At 42.7% G+C, this 19,432-nt stretch overlaps 2 protein-coding genes across 3 annotated transcripts in view; both read left to right on the top strand.

The window, feature by feature from the left end:
• Positions 1-2,772, top strand: part of CD2AP (CD2 associated protein) — an 87,062-nt gene extending 84,290 nt beyond the window's left edge. For both annotated transcript variants that reach the window (XM_074582012.1, XM_074582011.1), the window contains exon 18: positions 452-2,772. In XM_074582012.1, the coding sequence (XP_074438113.1) occupies positions 452-493 (42 nt within the window). In that variant the 3' untranslated portion in view covers positions 494-2,772. The remainder of the gene's footprint in view (positions 1-451) is intronic.
• A 6,603-nt stretch (positions 2,773-9,375) lies between these two features.
• ADGRF4 (adhesion G protein-coupled receptor F4) lies at positions 9,376-19,168 on the top strand. Its single transcript, XM_074578375.1, has 8 exons — positions 9,376-9,453; positions 10,401-10,437; positions 10,578-10,738; positions 12,060-12,350; positions 13,131-14,495; positions 15,723-15,764; positions 15,862-15,921; positions 18,212-19,168. Exons 1-8 carry the CDS (start codon positions 9,376-9,378, stop codon positions 18,215-18,217), a joined length of 2,040 nt encoding a protein of 679 aa, XP_074434476.1. The 3' UTR covers positions 18,218-19,168.
• The last annotated feature ends 264 nt before the right edge of the window (positions 19,169-19,432 follow it).

The raw sequence follows: 19,432 nt of genomic DNA, 5'->3' as shown, positions 1-19,432 counted from the left end.
CTTTCTTTAATACATCTCTAAAGCAATCAATGAAGCTGCCTTAAACATGCCCTGGGAACGCAGAGGAGGTAACTTCCATGTATCCTCTAAATCCATTTGAAGAAATACAAATCAATTGTGGCGTGATATTTTGCATGAAGGCTGCTGTAGGAAGTGGAGAAATGTCAAATGATTCCATAACCCAGCTTTGACTGCTTTATTCAGAGTGAGTTTATCCAATAAGATGTACCAGAACTGTAGGCAAATTTTTAATGATTTTAAATTCTCATTTGTTTAGCAATATATTAGTATAAAATCAGCTGTAAGTATTGAGCTGGCAGATGCTTCCGTGTTACAATTTTATTTACGTGTCTTTGAAATGCAAAGGTTAGAATTTTGGTGAAAGCTCTGAAGGCTTTAGATTATTGGTACTTTAATACTGACTCTTCTTTTCAAAATGTCCTTTTTCCAGCTTGAAATAGAAAAATTGAAGAAAGCAGTGATGTCTACATGAGACAGCTATGGACTCAATGTTTTTAACTCATCAGGAATTCAAAGCTGAACACAAGGAGAACTGACTCTTATTTCGTAATAATGGATGCTGGTGTTCTACAGTCTTAAAGAAAAAATGTAGTAAAAAAAGGAATATAGTCTTTTATTCAGAGAGATAAGAAAACAGAAAAGAATAACGGTGTAATTTTTTTGCCAATATAAAAGAGGCCTTATTTCTTACTGTGCTGGAATTGCAGACCTTATTTTTTGGTTTGCTTGAAAATACTACTGAATCTGTATAGAAAGGAGAGGGAATTCTTAATAGATTTTTATTGAATACCTGTAGCTTAATTTTTAAAGAGATCTATACTATAAAAGGGTGATCTATCTTTACAACTAATCTGTAAAATAGTCTGTTGGGAGGGGTGGAATAACTGTATCGTAATTGTAGTCACTACTTTTCCCCTACGTGCAAAAGGGAATATATGATATTTGTATCATTTGGGCGGTTCTGCTGTTGCGCCTGTCTGCAGTGAGAATATTAATAATATTCTGTTTGTAAGTTATGTCATGAGATAGGAATTTGTTAATGCGATGAAGCAGGTGAAACTCCTATGCATTGTAATAAGAACGAATGATCTAATCTGGGTAACTGAGCAGAACACTTTGTCACTTGCACTATTGGATTAAAAAGGGATTTAGGACTGAATCATAACGTTATGACAAAATTAACTTTTAAAACCACAAAATGCAAGAAATACGGGAACGAGACCAGAATCCAGTCTTAACTCAACCTGTTGTGCCTGAAATACTACAGCATGAAAAAGTAAACCTTAAGTCACAACGCCTGTGCTTCTGTGTATCTAAACTGAAATCATCGGTCTTTCTAGTGCTTAAATATGCGTCTTGGTCTGTTTTTACAATAGTCAGGTTTTGTTTATAATATGTCTCCAACTAAATCCCTTTGGAACTTTGATACTCTCAAAAGGTCTCAATATTTATATATTTATGCCATAAACTTTATCAGTATATTGTGTACCTCTAAATTTAATAACATCTTTGTATTTTAATGAGTGATTGGAACAGTTGCTTTGACAGCATTGTGCTGGTTTCCAAGAGGGTGTCTTTCATGTTTTATGGAAAACAGTTGAGATCTTGTGGATTGCCATTATCTTGAACCCCTGAGCTCAACACAGTGCACCAGAATAATATGCGAAGTGATGGAAGACAATGATATGTATTGCTGTGTTCATTTGATTAAAAAATTAAAAAACACACGGCTTTAGAAAGCCAGTCAAACGAATTACTTCTGTGAGTAAATCACCTTATCTCCTTTTGGTCTGCTAGAATTTACATTACAAAAACATGCCACTTAGTTTGGCAACTTCACCAATAAGAGAACTAATTAAGTTTCTATTCATGGAAGTAGTCGTAAATATAGTAATTATGTAGTACATCACTTGCTCAAGTGACATGGAAGTGTTACTTCTTGAGAGTATTTTTTTTTTTTCCACAGTTGATGCATCATAAAATACATCAAAAAAGTCAATTGGAGGATGTTTGTCAGTTGCTGATTTAAATTGTTCGTAAAATTTGATTAATCTGCTGTGCAAGTATTGGGTAATATTTCCTAGTCACGTTGCTAATAAGCTGATTCAATATTAACGCTTTGAACTTTTAATTGCCTAGATGCATCACAAATGAAGACTTGAGCCAGATCTTTGGTATTGAGGAGTAATGTGCAGCGGTAACGCTTCTCGTCAGACACTAAACTCGCACTTAGAATTCATAACCTCTAAGTCAGGTGATGGAAAGCAAGAATTGAGCCGAATGGAACAGCCAATTTTGTTACACAAGCTCTTCACTGTGATCAGAGCATGAAACAAATCTTGGAACGGATTGCTCTACAGAAATTGTGTCTGCACGTAAGCTTGGAGCAGACGAACAGAACGAGACAATCAGCTAAAACCACAAATGAGAGGTGTTCATTATTTAATGGCCTTTGTTCGCTATAGCAATAAATGACCCAAGTGCAATGACTTGATTTAATAAATCCCTCCTTTAAAAATCGCTGCTATGAGTATTTTTAGCCATAAGGCAGTTGCCCTGATCTATGTCTGTCTTGTCTTCAGCTAGTGTTATGTACCAGAGCGGAGGGGGAGAGGGTAATGGTTTTTTGAAGACATTCCACAGTACAAGTTCCTAAAAGCAGTATGCTTCACTGACTTGTTTACCGGTGCTGTAAAATGATGCATGCTATCCAAACGCAGCAAATAAAATAAGTTTAAAAACCTGTTGAAATGTCCGGTCCGTTCTGTTCGGGAACGTTTTGTATGCCATCAGATTGTTTGGAGGAGGAGTTTGGGGGGGGTGTGTGTGTGCAAAATGTGTTATTATTTGTATAGTACCCTTTAAGGCTTTCAGATCTTAATTTATTCACTGGGATGCTGTGGTTCCTGAATGTCAGGATGGCTTAGGATCCAAACAGCTAGAAAGCTTACTGGTTTTCTTTGCAAGTGTAACTGGGAATATTAACTTCTCAGTATCTCTTCATACCTTTCCCTCCCCCCCTCCGTTGGTCCATATTGAACTGACCTTACTGTGCATCTTCAGAGCCTTTTTTTTTAAGGTCGCTGTTGCCACGCAGTAACATGGATAAATTCATGTTTGAGTCACTTCTTAAATCTGTAGTGAAGAACTGAAGACTGAGAGTATGGCATGTTGAAAAGGGATGTGGATGAGCAAAAAAAGGCAAATTAAGAACACAACAACAGAAGGGCATTTTTAAACTGCAAGGCTTTTATTAAATCTTCATAACATTCTCTAAAAAGCTTTTGCTTGCATACAAGGTACCGTTTTCAAAATAAAAATAGGTATCTACTTTTTTTTCTTTTTAATTTATTTAAACGATCACTGTGAAGATAATATTTTTCATTAATATTGCTTCTAGGAGAATGAAGTTTCTGATGAAAACCTGTAATGTGTTGCAAGATTTGACTTTGAGTTGTGTAGCAAAGTATCTGTTGCACTTTAATGAATACAAGGAATTTATTTAAAAGTTGTAAATTAGCAGAAGTCTCTTAACTCTTCCCAAAGGAAATGGGGAAAAACAGGTTTTCACAGCTGCCTTACTTTTTGGCTGCTGTTTCTCAGAGATGTTCTTGATTGCTGGCTGTTTGCTTTCTTAGAGCAGCGTCGAAGCAGCTGCTTGTGTATCTTGGGTAATTGGATTTTGCAAGAGCTGAAAAGACAAACCACTCCCTTCTGGGGGCCCAGGCACGTACCTCCCAGCTCGAAGAATGCAAACGGCCTCGACCAGCTTGTAAAGCGTGAGACTGCTGCTGGCTTCAGGGCTTGGAGCACCTTCCTTGAATTCATGGTTCATGAATTCATGGAAACCGTGTTCATGGTTTGAGTATCTTTCTAAGCCCCTGGGGAGCAGAGATTGACACCTCTTCCCTCTGGGAGGTGGATGTGCGTGTGTCCGAGTGTTGAAGCACGCCAGCCTTTGTGTCCTTCAGAGGGTTGCTGCTCAGGTTGAGGAGGTGTTGGAGAATCAAGGGGTGTTCAGTCTTGCTATTGTAGCACGGGTTCAGGGAGTGTGTAGAAACGCAACTCCAGGTGACTGGGGGAAGAAGCCTTTTAAAACAGGTGTCCGTACCTTGACGCGATCTGGTCTTTGGCCCTTCTGATTTAAAAGGTTGCTGAGGTGCCACCTTTTAATTCACCTCTACCTGGTACTGTATCAAGAGCAAGTCCTTTAACCTTCCCAGGTAGGTTGTGTTCGCTGTGTCTAATTGTGCTTGGCTTAATTCCTCCTTGATACGAATGTGAGATGCGAGGCTGGCTCTATCACAACAGAACAGTAAATAACACCTACCTTTAGGCTAAAACTGGAGACCTGCCTTGTGGCTGAGGACTGAATGAAATTGGGGTAGCAGACAAAAATTACAGTACTTCAGGAAACTCTCTAAGCTCCTGACAAACACGTTGCAGGACTGTAGAAAAAAAATTAGTGACCGAAGCTCTTCCCAAGCAGCCCTGTGACTAGAAAGTGTTGGGAATTGCTCTTCTGTTATGATAAACTACTTGCAGTAAATTACTGGCTATTGGAGGTGAGCCAGTATTAAGAGCCAAGAGCGAACATGGCACAAGGTTTGGCAGACAACTGTCACACCTTACGATGGGTGCAGCCCATAAAGGAAAGATTATTACTTCCTCATTGAGCTTTTTAGCAATGTCAGTAGTGTCAGCTTTGATTTACGAAGGGTGATACGTTCACTTGACCAGGTTTTGATCATGAATTTTTCTTTTTTGGTTTCTAAAGTCTAGAAGACCTGTGAAGTGCAGAAGAGCAGAAGGTGCCTCCTCCACCAGGAGGGAAGGGTACAAACCAGGCAGGGGTGATTCATCTGTGTGGATTCCTGGCAAAGGTGGCGATCTGGCAGTTTTGTGGGCGTGTTTGTAGCTTGTTGTGTTGTTTTGCAGTGCAATACCTTTATTGTCATCTGCAGGTTCGTCAGCGTTAATCCAGTCGGACAAGAAAAGAAAACAGGCTAATGCCAAAGTTATTTCTTCATGGGAAAGCTCTAAATGAGTCCGAGCACCCGAGCGGCGCTAGGTGAGACCGTACGAGTGAGGCTGGGGCACGATGGCAGCGGATGAATGGTTGGATGCTCGTCTGTGATATCTTCAGGATCTCTGCCTGTCTCATTTTGCTGTAATTTTGCCTGTAATTTCGCCGACAGTGGAACCCAGACTTCTGCAAACAGTAAGTACTAGCACAAAACAACACTGAGCTGCTTGAAAATTATCAGTGCTCTGTGAAATTTGGTTCATTTGCAATCTAAAGTGCACCCAACTGCTTAGGCTGTATTTACTTTGCGCATACTTCCTTGGTTTTATATTGCCCTTACATCCGTGGAAATAATTAGATTTCTTAATTATCCTCTGATCTTTTTGCTCATAGTTTTGTAATTGGTCTCTAATCACAGTGTTGCCACTTTTAAGAAAATCTGATGTTTTCTTAACAGATAAAGTTTGCTGTAAAGATCACTCTCTGCGCAGAAGTTGCTTTGCTTAAATTGCATATTTTCCAAGTGTGATCCCTTTTAAAAATACAACTAATACAATTCTGTATAGTTAAGAGCTTTACTTTTTATTCTTGGATGGCCGTGTCGAAGACTCTAAAGTCTCCTGCTGCAGTCTTTTTCGTGTGCTTGTGGTAGCAATGGCGAGTGACCACGTTATGGTGGTTTATTGGGTTTCAAGCTAGCCACGTAGCCATTCAAGCCCTAAAAATAATAGATCAGGTTCTGTAACAGCGGATTTAATATATATATTTTATTTTTTTTTAAAATGTTAAATACATAAAAATGTTAAATACACAAGATTGCAGCGTTTGGGAAAGTATATTTGTCTAGCTAATTATGGCAAGCCCAGTGTAAACTTTTATTTTGTATAATATGTATATAATATATATACACACATATATGTATTGTGTATATGTGTGTGTGTATATAAAAACCCTGTCATTTCTGCGCAGGATACCTTTCCCCATAGAATTCGCTATAGTTCATCGTCTGGGGTGGTGGAGCAGGGGGGAAAGCTGTGACCCCAGGTGGTGGAGAACCCTTTGGGCAGAGACCTTTGGTCCACCGGCCTGGGGCGGGGTGTGTAGTTCCCACAGCGGTCGCTGCTTGGGCTGAGCCCTCTGGCAGCTGTGACCGCGCGGGGCCAGGCTGCCTCGTGTGCCGGTAATTAAGAGCATCCTGCCGGAAATTAAAAGCAAGAAAGTGCTTGAGGTAGGGGGAGAGAGTAGTTTTGTAGGGTTTTACAAAATATTTTGATTTTAAACCAATGGAAGTTGTCGAGTAAGGCCTTTGAAATTAATGCTATGATACATTAACCGAGATATGGATTACTTTTTAAATACATGATGGCTTTACCTTTTTTTTTTTTACAGTTTTAAGAGGCTCTTTCCCCTCTCATAACCACTGTTTGGCCACTCACTCATAGATTCATGGAATGGTTTGGGTTGGAAGGGACCTTAAAGATCATCCAGGTCCAACCCCCCTGCCATGGGCAGGGACACCTCCCACTAGACCAGGCTGCTCAAAGCCCCATCCAACCTGGCCTTGAAGTGAGTCTTCACTCTTTCCCTGCTGTTGAGGGCTTTGTTTCCCCTGGGATGCTGTGACCAAATGACAAGAGCTGAAGAAGGAGGATCAGCAGCTGGTGACAGTCTTCTGAGTTGGGTGGGGGATACCTGAGGGTATGGAAGTGTCCTCCTACTAGAAAGTCCCTTCCACATTGAGATGGTTTTGACAACTCAGAAGCTCACGTGCCTGTGCCCTGATGGAGCAGAAACCTCTGGAAGAGAGGAGGAATGTGTTTACAGCTTCTTAAAAAGGGAAGCAAAGTTAATATCCTAGTGCTCCTGCCATTGCCCTTGAAATGTGAATGAATCCCAGGAAGGGTGGGTGCATGGAGAGGCAACTTGTTCTTCATCCAGGGGACCGTTTTCAAAAAGTGTTAAGTTTCTAGTTGTGGTGTCTTGGATTAACAGCTCAGTTTTTATGGACCTTTCCTTTTTTTATGGACCTTTATGAACCTCAGTTCTTTACGGACCTTTCTCCAAAAAAAAAAACCCGGAACTGCATTGTCTGAGTTTGGACCGGAAAATCACTGTCTGAAACCCTGCCTTCACACTGCGTGTTCCTCTTCATGTCAGCAGGTAGTTTATTATTAGATATCATAAAATCATAGAATGTGTTGGGTTGGAAGGGACCTCTAAAGGCCATCTAGTCCAATGTCCCTGCAGTCAGCAGGGACATCTTCAACTAGATCAGGTTGCTCAGAGCCTCATCAAGCCTGGCCTTGAATGTCTCCAGGGATGGGGCCTCCACCACCTCTCTGGGCAACCTGGGCCAGTGTCTCACCACCCTCAGTGTAAAGAACTTCTTCCTAATGTCTCATCTAAACCCACCCTGCTCTAGTTTAAAACCATTGTCCCTCGTCCTATCACTACATGCCCTTGCAAACAGCCCCTCCCCAGCTTTTCTGTAGGCCCCCTTCAGGGACTGGAAGGATATATAGATCATCCTCTATCAAAAGTACCATAACTGGATGTTTTTGGGGGAGAGGAATAGTTGTATATGCTTTCACGTGGGCTTATGGTAGTATATCCATGGGTTTTTTTTCCCTAAAGCGACAGTGACTTGCTGCTCCGTTGCTTGTTTTGCTGTAAGTTTCTGTTGCTGCTTTGTGGTTACCTTGGCGCGTTCTTGCAGTGGTGAGACCGGGTGTTTTCCATGATGAGTCAGCCAATGGAACTGAAGGAGATCAGCCTGGTAACGTGGGCTGGGATCTCGGTGAGCTTTAGATACCTGGAACTGTCCCAGATTTCTGCCTCACGTAAAGGTAACAGCCCTGGGTGGAGCTACATCACTGATTAAATACAAACTGAAAATGAATTTGTACATGATGAGTTCAAGGATTTCCAGCTGTGAAATAGAGTTAGGGCTATAGGCATACAATAAACATTTAGTAACTGCAGAAATCAGAAAATTTGAATGCAATCCTTTGCCTCAAACCCGTAGGTCTTTCCCAGCCACCTCCCGTTCTTCAGCAATATTGAACCAAGTCTTTTGGTTTGTTCTCCTTATCCATTCTGTTCCTTAGAAAAGCTAATGGTTATGAGCTTTAAACCCAGAAAAAGCTTTTACTAATGCCAGTCAAGTCCAAGAGGCTGGCACAGGGTTCTCCTTTAGAGCTAACTTAGAAATTCAGTGTATAAATCTCGCTCTTCCTTTTATGATCTCTTCATAATTAAGTAGATCTAAAAATACGGTTAGGTGAGCAAATGTCACAGATGAGAGGGGCAGCCAGCTGTGTGCCTGGCCCTTTGATACCAGCAGATGATGAGAACTTAAAGTTTCTTGGATAGAAAAAGACACCTGTGCTCCGTCAGTGCAGGACCTCTTCTGTTTCAGCATCCTCTGTCCCGGTCAGTCTCTATGGGGGGAAATTTGAGCATCTTCTGTCAAAGTGTGGTGATTTGGCAATCCTTCTCATGTGTGTGTCTTCTGAAATCCAACCATCATCCTGCTTTGTCACCGTGCATTTTTTTTTCCTTCTTTAGTGTTTTAGCTCACTGATTTTTATGCATTTTATTGAGGTTTTTTTTAGTACATATCTCGATTCTCTTGAATCCACAGCAGCTGTTGCTTTTGCCTCCGATATGTATGTCATTTAATAATCCAATTTGATGTAACACAATATTTTTCCTTCATTCCCTGTACTGGATCATTTTCCTCCAGCAAATATGCCTGTAGCAAGTTGCATCCCAGGATATTAAGCTTTTACCAAGGATTACAGGAAGCTTCATGGAGGGGTGGAGGCCTGAATCCCGTCTGCAAAGCAAATAACACTTCACTTCAGTCTGGTCCCTGTTTCTCCGATTTGTATATCAGAGCCCCAGGGGCTCAAGTTTCCGACCTCCCGTGGCAGGTCTCATCAGGAGCTGCTCAAGGAGAGAATAGCAGCATTGAAGCCGGCCAAGTGTCTTAAAGCACTTCAAAAGGGAACTACGGGCTGAAATGTTTTAATAAGCTCTCCAGCTTGCAGTTTGCAAGTAAATTATTAATGCAGTAACTTCCAGTCTTGAACAGATTTATTTGTTTTTATTTTCTCAGAAAAGTTTCAAGAATCATTCTCAGTGAAAAAAGTTAATAAAAGGTAAATGTCTGAAAATTACCCTGCAAGCCCGGGAAGGACAGTCTTTGGGGATGGGTTTAGCTGCTGTCTTACTAGCAACTGGACTGTGCTAAGGAGTGAAAACAGAGATGTCTAAACTTCTTAAACATCTCTTTCTCCCAGGAGGAATGCAGTAAATGAGGGGCGATGGATGTGAGGGTAGTTCACTGCCTGCTCCTTTGGGCTCTGCACGTCTTCCCAGCTGCGCCACGCTCCGCGCTCAGGGTAAGTTTCACCAGACCAGGCTGCTCAAAGCCCCATCCCGCCTGGCCTTGAACACCTCCAGAGATGGGGCAGCCACAGCTTCTCTGGGCAGCCTGGGCCAGCGTCTCACCACCCTCATCGTAAAACATTTCTTTATGTTCAATCTAAACCTACCCTTTTTCAGCTTAAAACCATTGCCCCTCATCCTGTCACTGCAGGAGAAAATACTTTGAAGTATTCAATATATTCGATATGCCAGGCGACCTCCAGCACAACTCTTGGAGGGTTAGAAAGCTGCTGTTCAGGCTGCTCTACCCAGCAATAACTGCACTGTTTCCAAGGCATTGCGTAATCAAACTTTGCTTCCAGACTGACAGGGTTTGGCTGGTTGTAGATGATAGCCCGTTTGACCAGGCAGCGATGGAAGCTGTTCTGGGTGGCGCCTGGCTGTACGACACGCAGTCCCAGCAAGTGGTCTCGTCTCGAGGAGCCCACTATGCCTGCCTCAGGGTCGCTTCCCCGTCAGGAAAGAATCAAAGCGACTACTGGTATTTGCACAACTATAGCTCTGTCTTATGGCAAAAGCCGTTTAGATTGCCTGTTCTCATGTACAAGTCAAATATTCTCATCGACATGAAAATGCTGGAAAGCTTAAGTCTGATACAGGCTTTTTGACTGAGTAATAACCGCTGGAGTCATGTGGTGCTCTCCACTAGCTCAGTGTGTCACCAGTAGAAAGGTGCAACCAAAGGCTCAATATGTCGAGACAAACTGTGAGTAGAGAGTTCTCAATTGGTCTGTACGAGCAAGGGGCCATGAGCTCTCCATTCTGGACCTTGAAAAGACTTCTGGACCTCAAAAGGACTATTTTTGCCCTTGAAATCACCTCTCCAGTTTGTGACGAGGAGTCATCTTTTACTTACTCGTTTTAACATTCAATGTACATTCCACTTTTCCTTATTTTTCAGGTTCTCAGTAAGGAATCAAAGACTGGCAATCAGCAAGGTACAGTGAATAGCTATATGTCGTTTTAATTCTTTGTGAGAATTTATCAGTTATCAATACTTTATCCCTGATACTCACCTCATGGACCAGGGCATGCTGTCTTACACCTTTTAACAATATCTGCTTGACTTATTTTCCAGATGGGTGTGTAAATCTCGTTCCGTGCAAAGATAACGGGGCTATTTGTATTCAGCCTTGTTCTCCCTCCTTCCATGGGGAGACGAGCTTTGTCTGCGAAGAGAGAAAGTGGCAAATGTTCGCAGATGCCTGTGCAAGCCTGGACATCCAGTCCCTTTTTCAGGTGAGGGAACTGTTATGCATCTGCTTTGGCAAAGGCTCATCATTTCTTGCGATGACGCCCCCTTCCTCCATACCTTTTAAATCTTGAGCAAAGGGAAGAAAATGGGGTCCTAGAGAGCAAATTGCTTTGGTAACAGGCTTTGACTTCATCTCAAATCAAGGTTTGGGGAAATTAATTTGGGATATTCCTGTGTGGAAGCATCATTCAGAAATGAAGTTGCCTTGTTTGCTTGGCCTATATTCTTCATGTGGATCTAAACCAAGACAATGAACCTGAGAAAAGGGCAACACAATAATCTGTAATAAACCAGATAATTCATCATAAATCAGTCCTCGTTATCAATACAGGCTGGGGGATGACATGATAGAGAGCAGCCCTGAGGAAAAGGACTGGGGGGTACTCGTGGATGAAAAGCTGAACACGAGCCAACAATGTGCACTTGCAGCCCAGAAGGCCAATCGTGTCCTGGGCTGCATCAAAAGCAATGTGGCCAGCAGATCCAGAGAGGTGATTCTGCCCCTTTACTCTGCTCTGGTGAGACCCCACCGGGAGTCCTGTGTCCAGCTCTGGAGCCCTCAACACAAGAAAGACGTGGACCTGTTGGAGTGGGTCCAGAGGAGGGCCACGAAGATGATCAGAGGGCTGGAGCAGCTCTGCTATGAGGACAGGCTGAGACAGTTGGGATTCTTCAGCCCGGAGAAGAGAAGGCTCTGGGGAGACCTTATAGTGGCCTTCCAGACCTGAAGGGGGCCTACAGGAAAGCTGGGGAGGGGCTGTTTGTAAGGGCATGTAGCAATAGGACGAGGGGCAATGGTTTTAAACTAGAGCAGGGTGGGTTTATATGAGACATGAGGAAGAAGTTCTTTACACTGAGGGTGGTGAGACACTGGCCCAGGTTGCCCAGAGGGGTGGTGGAGGCCCCATCCCTGGAGACATTCAAGGTCAGGTTGGATGAGGCTCTGAGCAACCTGATCTAGTTGAAGATGTCCCTGCTGACTGCAGGGGGGTTGGACTAGATGGCCTTTAGAGGTCCCTTCCAACCCAACACATTCTATGATTCTCTGAAATCCTCCCCAACTACAAAATAAAGAACTTTTTTCAAGCCACTGCAGTAGTAAGGCACTGTGTTTAGTTCTTCCCTCTCCCTTCATGTGTGTTACACAAGCAAGACTTTCTTCTCAGGTGGTCTTTGGTCCCTGGTTTCAGGCTATCTGGCACTTTCATTGCACGCCCCACGGAGCACTCTACCTGCCTGGTTATAGTTGTAGCTTCATTTTAATTCTGTTCATTAATTTTCTCAAATCTATTTTCCTCCCTTCAGAGGATTTCTGAGCGTGACCTCCTTTCAAGCTCTGGTGGAGATGTTAGCGTTGCTGGAGGACACCTTCCTTTTATTGGGGAAGGAAAGCCGGTGCATGAGAAGCCTGGACATGGAGCAAAATATTTTGGTGCCGACAACCATGGGAATAGTAACTGCCAAGCTGATTTTTCATGCATTATCCCAGAAATCCTGTCTTCACCAGCCATTCCAGGAAACATTGCTGATATAGTGGAATTACTAAAGAAGATTTCCCTGCTGCTATCGGAGGATGTCAATAGAGGAAAAATGCAGGTATTTACTTTTATGTGCTTCAAGAGGTGTTTCTGAGCTTGCCAGAGCATGCGTACAGTGTTTTGTCCTTGTGGCCATTATCCAATGAAGTGATGGCTGCAAACCACATGGAGATCACCTGGAAAAGTTTTCCAGGCAGGGCCATGTTTTGTTGTCAGAGAAACAGTTTGACCTATTAATGTATGGTGGAAATACTCTGTGGAGTACGACAAACAAAAAGTTTAAATAAAAAATAATAATAATAAATAAAATAATAAAAGCAAAAGTTTTCAGAAACTGCTGTTACAGACATGGGAGAGCAGTACAAGGAAGAATTAATTTTTAAACTATGATGCCGTAGGGAAGGCAGCCTTGAGATGCTGACCCGCAGCTCTTGCCGTGTGTTGCATAATGGAAACTTAAATCTTTCCTTGATGAACTCAGAAATCAGAGAGGTGGGGAAAGAAATGTAGGGAGGGTGATGTAAGCAGACCTGCATTTGTGGGTCAGTGTCAGGAATAGAAGTTGGGTGTGCTGATTTTTTGCTTCGCACTTACTTCTCCAAGCACCTTTTGTGTTATGATTATGGAGAGGATAGGACAATTCTGGTAGTGACCATGCCAGTGAGATGTTTGGGTTTGACTGGGATGGATCATGGGAACCCCCTGTTCATTGTCAAAGAAGAATATTGCCTTTATAGAAATCACTCTTGAATTCAATGAGCCTTTCTGGAGGCTTTGACAATGGAATAATTGTTACTTTCTCTTAACATAAAAAATAACTTTTTTTTTCTTGTTTCAGAGTTACATCAGGATAGCAAACCATATTCTGAACAGCTCCGTCATTTCCAACTGGGCTTTTGTAAGGGACAGGAATGCCGGTTCAATATTACTGGACTCGGTGAATTTATTTGCTGGGAAACTACTTCTAAGGAATGGCTCGGAAAGTATACAGGAACCCTTCATCTCTACAAAAGGCTACAGCATACATAAAAATACTTCAGGGAAGAGATTTGATTTTTCTATGGAGTTCAATAACACAGGCAATATCACCGGGCATGTGGTCATTCCAGAAGAAGAGCTTTTGAAGTTACCAAAGACTTCCAAAGCCGTCAGCATTGCATTTCCAACACTTGGAGCCATTATAGAAACCAGCCGGTTGGACCCCGGTTTTGTGAATGGAATGGTGTTATCGGTGTCCCTGCCAGAAGAGCTCCGGCATATTTTGCTCACCTTCGAAAAGGTGAATAAACTGGAGAACGTCAAGGCTCAGTGCGTTGGGTGGCACTCTACGGAAAGGAGGTGGGATAGCAGGGCGTGCGCCATGAAGTCGGACAACATCAGCAGCGTTGTTTGCAACTGCAAGCATCACCACCGGACGTTCAAATCCTTCTCCATTTTGATGTCCCCCACCATGCTGCGAAATGCAGCGCTGGATTACATTACACGTGTAGGGTTAGGCCTTTCCATTTTCAGCTTGGTTCTCTGCCTTATCATTGAGGCTGTCGTCTGGCACCACGTTACAAAAACTGAAATAACCTACATGCGCCATTTTTGTTTGGTCAACATCGCTATGTCGCTTCTCATTGCTGATGTTCTGTTCATCTTAGCGGCTATTGTGCACCATACAGCCCTAAACTACCAGTTGTGTGTAGCAGCCACTTTTTTCCTTCACTTTTTCTATCTTGCCTTGTTTTTTTGGATGTTTACCCTGGGCCTCTTGATTCTCTATGGGTTGTTATTTGTTTTTTTTAAGATAACGAGATCTGTATTCATAGCTACAGCATTCTCAATTGGATATGGATGTCCCTTGGTCATATCTATCCTCACTGTTGCTATTACTGAACCAAAAAATGGCTATTTAAGGAGTGGAGCCTGCTGGCTTAATTGGTATGAGACGAAAGCCCTTTTGGCCTTTGTTGTACCTGCTCTGAGCATCATTGTTGTGAATGTGGTGGTGGTAGTGGTGGTTGTGGTGAAGACTGGGAGATCCGCTGTTGGAGAAGGCTGCAAGTCACAAGATTTGAGGAACATGATGCGAATTAGCAAAAACGTGGCACTTCTGACACCTCTTCTGGGTCTCACCTGGGGGTTTGGATTAGCAACGATTGTCGAGAGTCGCTCCCTGGCATTCCACATTACGTTTGCGCTACTGAACGCCTTCCAGGTAAACTCTGTGAGACTGGGAATAGCGCGCGCTCAGACTTTGAGCCGGGGGAAAGGTAGCAGGTCAAAGAGGGGCTGGCAGCGTGCCTTGTGCATGAAAAACTGGATGTAAGCTTTCCTTTCGGCTCAACTGTTTTACATGGTACCTGCACTAAGAATCCTGCGTTGACATAGTAAATGCAGAGGGATGATGAAACAAACCAGTTGGTGTAAAGTGTGATGAAGAATTTAGATCATGAATTTATGTTAAATTCATCTTTATGTTGCCACATCTGGAGTGCTGTGTCCAGTTCCGGGCTCCCTGGTTCAAGAGGGACAGGGAACTGCTGGAGAGGGTGCAGCAAAGGGCTACCAAGATGATGACGGGACTGGAACATCTCTCTTATGAAGGAAGGATGAGGGACTTGAGTCCCTTCAGTCTGGAAAAAAGACGTCTGAGGGGGCATCTTATAAATGCTTATAAATACTTAAAGGGTGGGTGTCAGGAGGATGGGGCCAGGCTCTTCTCAGTGGTGCCCGGGGACAGGACAAGAGGTAACGGGCACAAACTTGAACATAGGGAGTTCCACCTAAACATGAGGAGGAACTTCTTTCCTTTGAGGGTGGCAGAGCCCTGGCACAGGCTGCCCAGAGAGGCCGTGGAGTCTCCGTCTCTGGAGACATTCCAAACCCGCCTGGATGCGTTCCTGTGCCACCTGCTCTGGGTGACCCTGCTCTGGCAGGGGGTTGGACGAGATGATCTCCAGAGGTCCCTTCCAACCCCTACCATTCTGTCATTCTGTAAACGTAAAATACACTGGTTCATGTCCAGTAACTGCAAAGACGTCTCATCCTTATCATTTAACGAATACCCAGAAAATTCTCACTTCGCATTGAAGATGGTTTTGTTTAACTCATCAGTATAAACATCCCGTGTTACCTGCCATACCATTGTATCCCCAGTCTGCCTTGGCTCTTCTTGGCTAATACTGCTTCTGAGTGGGTTGAGAAAAGTCCTGGTATGTAACCCATCAGTCCAGTTCGTTATGAGAATTAGCATGGATTATATATCCATTCTTGACATTCCCGGGGAGCCCATGTGACCTGGGCAGATAAACTCGTTTGGCGCATTGCTGTTGTCCGAGTCATGGGTGATGAGATCTATCCTTAAGGAAATGCCATCTAGAAGCATTTAAGAAACGTCATGTGGTTAATGCTGGTTTTGTTAACTGGTTTTTCAATTTTTTAGGGATTCTTCATCCTGTTGTTTGGGACACTTCTGGACAGAAAGGTACTTGGGTCACTTCAGCACTTATTCTGGATTATATTATCATTTTCTACACTCTGTGAAACTGTTTCCTTTAATATTACTGTTTTTAAATCTACAGACAAGAGAAGCCTTAAGGATGAACTGCCTTTCATCGAAGCGGAAGTGTAGTCTAGCAAAGGTAAATATTTTTTTTTTTTCCCTTAATAGCTTAATTTACCAACTCTCACACCTTATTTGTACATGGAAAGAATGGAACCATCCACTAAATCTTACCTAGTTTAACATTTTTCTAAGGCAAGTGCTTTCTGAAGGAAATACAGGTATCTCAAAAGTATGTTGAGGATATTAAGCTTCTAAACGCTAGAAGTGGCAATCCATAGATTTTTATGACCGCTACATAACCTACTTCTGTTATTACAAAATTTAAAATGGCATTTTAATCTAATGTCTTCACCTGTAGATATCAAAGCCCTTTAGATAGAGAATGCCAATGACTTCTTTTTCCCCATCTGTAAAATAGATCTACATTAAGGTTACTGACTAAAGCAGGAACAGAATTAGGAGTCCAAAATGCCGATGTAATGACCTGTTTGCCGCCTTCACAAAACTATGGATCAGTTTGAGAGGAGGCCTGCTTTAGGATGTCAGAGGATTGCTCTGCTTCCAGCTGAACGTCAGCTCAGGATGGAAACCACTCAGAGTCCAGCCAGTACATTTGGTGCTAATCGATGTTGTGTACTCGAAAGAGCTTCAGGATTTGTTTGGTTCTTTTTTCTTTTTTTTAAAAAAGAAATAAAAAATATCAGGGCAATTCATAAAAAGGAAACGTATAAACCTTAAGGAAACAAGTGCGTTTCAGCAGCTTCCCAGGAAAACGCTGGCAGAATTGATGCGTTGACATCACTGAGTTAGTGTTTCCTACCTCAGCTGGAAAACTGTTATCTGCTCTTTGGTTGGATTTCTTCTGGTACCAAGACTTTAATGGTTTCATGCTGTGTTTATGAAAGGGAATCCCCTTTAGCTGTCTCACAAGAATCCTCTGTGGTGCTCCTGCGATGCACCAAAAGAAACTGTGTCAGTTCAGCCTGGGCTTTGGAAAACTAAAGTCATTTCCTTGCTTTTCTCCAGTCTATTCGTCAGTCCTGATTCTACTATTGAAAGCTGCAGAGTGTCCTTCAGTGACAGTGTGCCCAAATGCTCTTGGTTTATGAGGGGAAAAAAGAGGGATTAAGGAAACTATACCTCCCTTCTGCTATCGGCATTGCCTGCTGTGCTTTGGGTCGTTTGCTGCAAGAGTGGCTGTATGTTTGTGCAACTTCTGACCCCTCTTCTCTGCATCCCTCCTCGCCAATTTTAGCCTTCAGTTGCATCCAGCACTGCTGTTATGTGCTAAGTTTAAATACAGTGCAGAAAGCCGTCTCTTTAAAAAAAAACAAAAAAAACAAAAAAAAAAACAAAAAAAACAACCAACAAAAACCAGTAACAACAAAGCAAAGCAAACCCTAATAACAAACAAAAAGACTAACTCCCAGACTTCTGCTAAAATTAACCATTTCCTACCTAATAGAAGAAAAAGAGAAAGGAAGTGCTTGAGACAGCTCCACATTTGATAAATTGAGATTACCATTCCTGCTTTTACATATTCAGGATCCAAATAGAATGATAGAATGGTCTGAGTTGGAAGGGACCTTAAATATCATCCAGTTCCAACCCCCCTGCCCTGGGCAGGGACACCTCCCCCTAGACCAGGCTGCTCAAAGCCCCATCCAGCCTGGCCTTGAGCACCTCCAGGCATGGAAATAAGTAAGAGTGAAGATGTTTCTCATCTTATCAGGCTTTCGGTCGGGATCGAATGTTTGAAAGTTAAAATTCTCTCAAGTCACCACCAGTATAATGTTCTGGAAGCAAGATGTGGAATTTTCACTAATCCCGTGATTCAGCAACATTTGCTAAAAGTATTAAGTGATCTCACTGGGCAAAACTCGATGTGGAAACCATGGTTGCATGTGCCTAAGAACTTGGGTCGATGTTGTCACTCACCTGGGTGGAAGAGACCACATGTAGGTGTTTACCGTTGTGTAACAGAGAGGGGGAAGACATTAGTCATCCCCTTCTATAAGCTTAGGTGTAGATATGGAGTTTGACTCATGAAAGCTGGAAAAGTTTGTCACACCTGAAACAATTGTTAAAAATAAAAAAAAAAATCTTGTTTCAGAGAACTTCAGAATGGGACTGTGTATCTGGGGGGTTAGTGGTGAATATGTAAAACATCTAGAAGGGTTATGCAGACTCTTGCTTCAGGTCTCCTAGTTTCTCCAGACTCACAAGAGCCGTCTTCTGGGTCAGATTTTAAGATGACCAACTTGTAGCATTTCTCGCAGGACTGTGAGGCGCCTCCTGTTTGAAATGGAACCTCCACCTACCTGGATGATATATCTAACCTGACCTGCTGATTTCTTTTGTCCTAGTCCTAGTAGTGGATAGTTGTCTTCAGTGGGTCTGGCCAGTGAGAGGAAGCACTGAAAACCTGGTTTGAGATGAACCGAAGTGGCTGAGAAGCTCGGAGTGTGGACAGCACTGTCTTGGAGCACGACCACGGGAAGCATCGTGAAAACCAGAAAAGAAAAGGTCCTGAACCTGCTGTCAGGAGTAGGAAACCATCAGAGTTGCTGCAACCCTTGAGGAAACACGCTGATACATAAAGGTTGCTTGTGAAAACTGCTGTGAGGAGAGTTTGTCCTCGTTTGCCATTTCAGTGCTTCAATTTCTTCCTTTTTTTTTTTCTATGTCAGTGCAATAAGGAGCTGTACAGCATGTGGAACTGCTCTAAAATTATTTAATTTTTAATGTCGTATACAAATGTTGAGTATTATCTAGCTGACTTTGGCTGTCTTTGATCAAAAGTGATTCTGTTAGATGGCACTGTATTCATCATTTCTGTTTGTCCTCCCAGGCTGGTGGACAACGTACCGCTATTTCTGCATTACCGCTGTTCTCTCCATCTCAAGATTTGTTCTCTCCATCTCAGTACTTGGGTGTCAGAGGAATTTACAAAGCCCTTTTTTGGTCTGTCAGGAGAGAATTTTCATTCTTTATCCAGTCCTGCAAGACGATGCCAGAGATAAATGGGAAAGAGCACTCGGCAAATAATTACTTTCCCTCTTTGGATGTGGGGGAGCAAGCTGTAAATGTGTTTCAGAGTTGAATCACGTGGATGGAGATCTCCCATGTCCCATGCGATGTACTGATGAAGGAAATGGTTTGTCCATGTGATGTGAGATGGTGTATCTGTTTTTATTCGAAAATCAGTCCTTGCTCTGAGAAACCCTTTCTAGCGAAAGCTTTGATAAAAATCTTATTGTCTCTTGGCAGGACAAATTGACGCTTTCAAATGGAAATAAAGTTGAAATTTTGTCATTGGTTCTAATAAGTGGTCCTTATCCTCCCCTACCAAAAAAAGTAGATAAATGTCCTTTAATATTAACTGGTGTTACTCCAGTCAGAAATCCCTGTGTGGCTTCACATCATTTGAAATAGAGAAAATTTAATCAAAATAATACTGTTTAATGTTATCAATATCCCTTTACTGAAGAGGGAGAAAAATGTGTTGGCGAATGAACTGGGGGATGTGGGGCATCGGACAGGTTCTAGGAAAACCCCACAGCCAGATGTGTCGGGGGGAGAAGCTG

The sequence above is a fragment of the Larus michahellis genome, chromosome 3 (genome assembly GCF_964199755.1).
Source record: "Larus michahellis chromosome 3, bLarMic1.1, whole genome shotgun sequence".
Lineage (NCBI taxonomy): Eukaryota > Metazoa > Chordata > Aves > Charadriiformes > Laridae > Larus > Larus michahellis.
The sequence above is the reverse complement of the archived record's forward strand: the minus strand, read 5'-3'. Positions and strand labels throughout refer to the sequence as shown.